This window comes from Gossypium arboreum, chromosome 2 (assembly GCF_025698485.1).
Source record: "Gossypium arboreum isolate Shixiya-1 chromosome 2, ASM2569848v2, whole genome shotgun sequence".
In the NCBI taxonomy this organism is placed as follows: domain Eukaryota; kingdom Viridiplantae; phylum Streptophyta; class Magnoliopsida; order Malvales; family Malvaceae; genus Gossypium; species Gossypium arboreum.
The window spans coordinates 11,081,584-11,083,675 of record NC_069071.1 but is presented as its reverse complement, the minus strand read 5'-3'; the positions used below and the strand labels follow the sequence as shown (position 1 = coordinate 11,083,675).

Sequence of the window (2,092 nt, the reverse complement as noted above, 5' to 3'; positions counted from 1 at the left end):
TAAAGCTAAGAAAAAGAAAGAGAATTTTTTTTTCCCGATTTTACTTTTTGTTTCTTCACTACTTTTAATCCAAACATAGTGTTAAACTTGTGAGAGGATATTTAGTAACATACCAAAATTAGGAACTAATCACCATATTTAAATAAAAAAATTGACCCAATAAACAAAAGAAGAAATAGAGCCATAAATTCAATTGATATTATAATGAAGCAGCAAACCCTGGTTATATAATAACATCAAACTATCAATTAAGTCACATTGAATTTTGAAGATAACATTATTAAAAGGGCAACTATAGACCTCAAACATTCTCTTTATATTCATCATATCTTGCATATACATGAGAAATGAGCAATGAAACGTAGTAGTTGGATAGGAACATGGAAAAAGAAAATCCTAGAGAGTGGATTTGTTTTGACAGAGATGTTTCCCAATTATTTCAGCAATCATTTCCAGTGGCTTAACGTTGACATGGGAAACAACATCAACAAGCTTCTCTTCTCCTTCATACTCTATAGTTGACCTCACCATACATGATTCCAAATCTTTCTCCACTATCTCTAACCGAATACGAACCACATCGAATCCAAGATCTTTGTATCCTCCTTCAAGCACTTCTGTTTCTTTAACTCGATTTTCATCATCAATCTTTGTGAATCTTTCTTTCATGTAACCCCTTCCAGGGCTTCCTACAATGAAATTCACATTTTATTGCAAAATAGAATCACTTATCACTATATCAAGTACGTACCTGGTGGAAATGTGAGCTTGACAATGGTTCCGACGCCTCCATCACCTTCTAGGAATTCTACCCTTCCAAGAACCTCCGGTGCTAGTTTATCCACAAGCCTCCCCAGCTCCAGACCGCGGTATATATCCCATATTAAAGCTGCTGGAACACCAGCCGGAGTATCCTGTGAGACATGGCCCTGCATCTTTTTTTTTTTTTTTTTCTGTTTATAAGCTTGTGAGTTTTGATACCTTCCCTTCCCCGATCTTTTATATATACTTGTAAGTTGCAAAACGATCGAACAATAAAGATATTGGTTTAGTCGCCCGCCTTTCTCAAACAGGGTCGGCCCTTCAGTTTGGAAGTTCTTAAGGGGGAATCTCTACTACTATTAGTCTAAGGAAATGATGCTTTTCTTAGCCGACTGCCTAATTTTGTACATATCCAATAACTCTATATTTTTTTAACCTTTGAATTAAATATGGGTAAATTTGTTTTAGAATGTGCCAAAGTTGGCTTTAAGGGTACAACTATTATCCATGTGTTCACATTCCTAAATTTAGTTAGGGTCAAATTTTCATTACACCAAAAAAATCATATTAAGATTTTAGATAGATTTTATAAAAATCAAATTATAAATTTTAAGACGAAATATATTTTAATTATTCTTTTAAATAAAAGATGTATATATTTTTAAGATTACAATACAATTAAATTACATAAACTAATATAGATCTTAAACTAATATAAATATGGATCCCAAATCGATAAAATCAAACTATTGTAATACAATAAAATATAAATATAAATCTATGTTTTTAAATTGTTATAAATATAAATCTATGTTTTTAAATTGTTATAGTACAAATAAATTAAAACTGAAAAATCTAAATTAAGCCGATTAATATGCCTAAAACATCAGCACATAATCAAATTTACCAATAATGCACATTATCAAGCCTACTAAAGATACCAAAACGTACCTAACTTAGTTCATGGTACCAACTCATCGTACATCTATTAAGAATCAAATGTATGCCTTAACTCTTTATAATTTTAATGGCTTAGCTACTCCATAATTTTTAGTTTTTTGTTTTTCTGTTCTCTTGGGTTTGGGTAATTATGGTTTTCATATTCATCTCTCTCGGGTAACAAGTTTTAGGTTTTATTTAGTTGTATTTGTGAAGGTTGTGATTTTGGGAATGAATTTTGACTAACTTGTGGAGTTTTTCGATTTAGTTGAGGGATGTGAGGTTTGATGTTTATGAGTTAGCTGATAGGGGTGAAGTCAGAAAATTTTTTTAGAGAGTCGAAATTAAATTGTAATTTTTAATAGCATATATTTTTGTAATTTTAAAATAT

At 30.8% G+C, this 2,092-nt stretch overlaps 1 protein-coding gene across 1 annotated transcript; it reads right to left on the bottom strand.

Annotated features, from left to right (window-relative positions):
* Positions 1-223: 223 nt before the first annotated feature.
* On the bottom strand, positions 224-1,161 carry LOC108466739 (norbelladine synthase-like). The gene is made up of 2 exons (XM_017767110.2): positions 752-1,161; positions 224-689 (listed from the first exon to the last, which is right to left on the bottom strand). Exons 1-2 carry the CDS (start codon positions 933-935, stop codon positions 397-399), a joined length of 477 nt encoding a protein of 158 aa, XP_017622599.1. The 5' UTR covers positions 936-1,161; the 3' UTR covers positions 224-396.
* Positions 1,162-2,092: the final 931 nt, after the last annotated feature.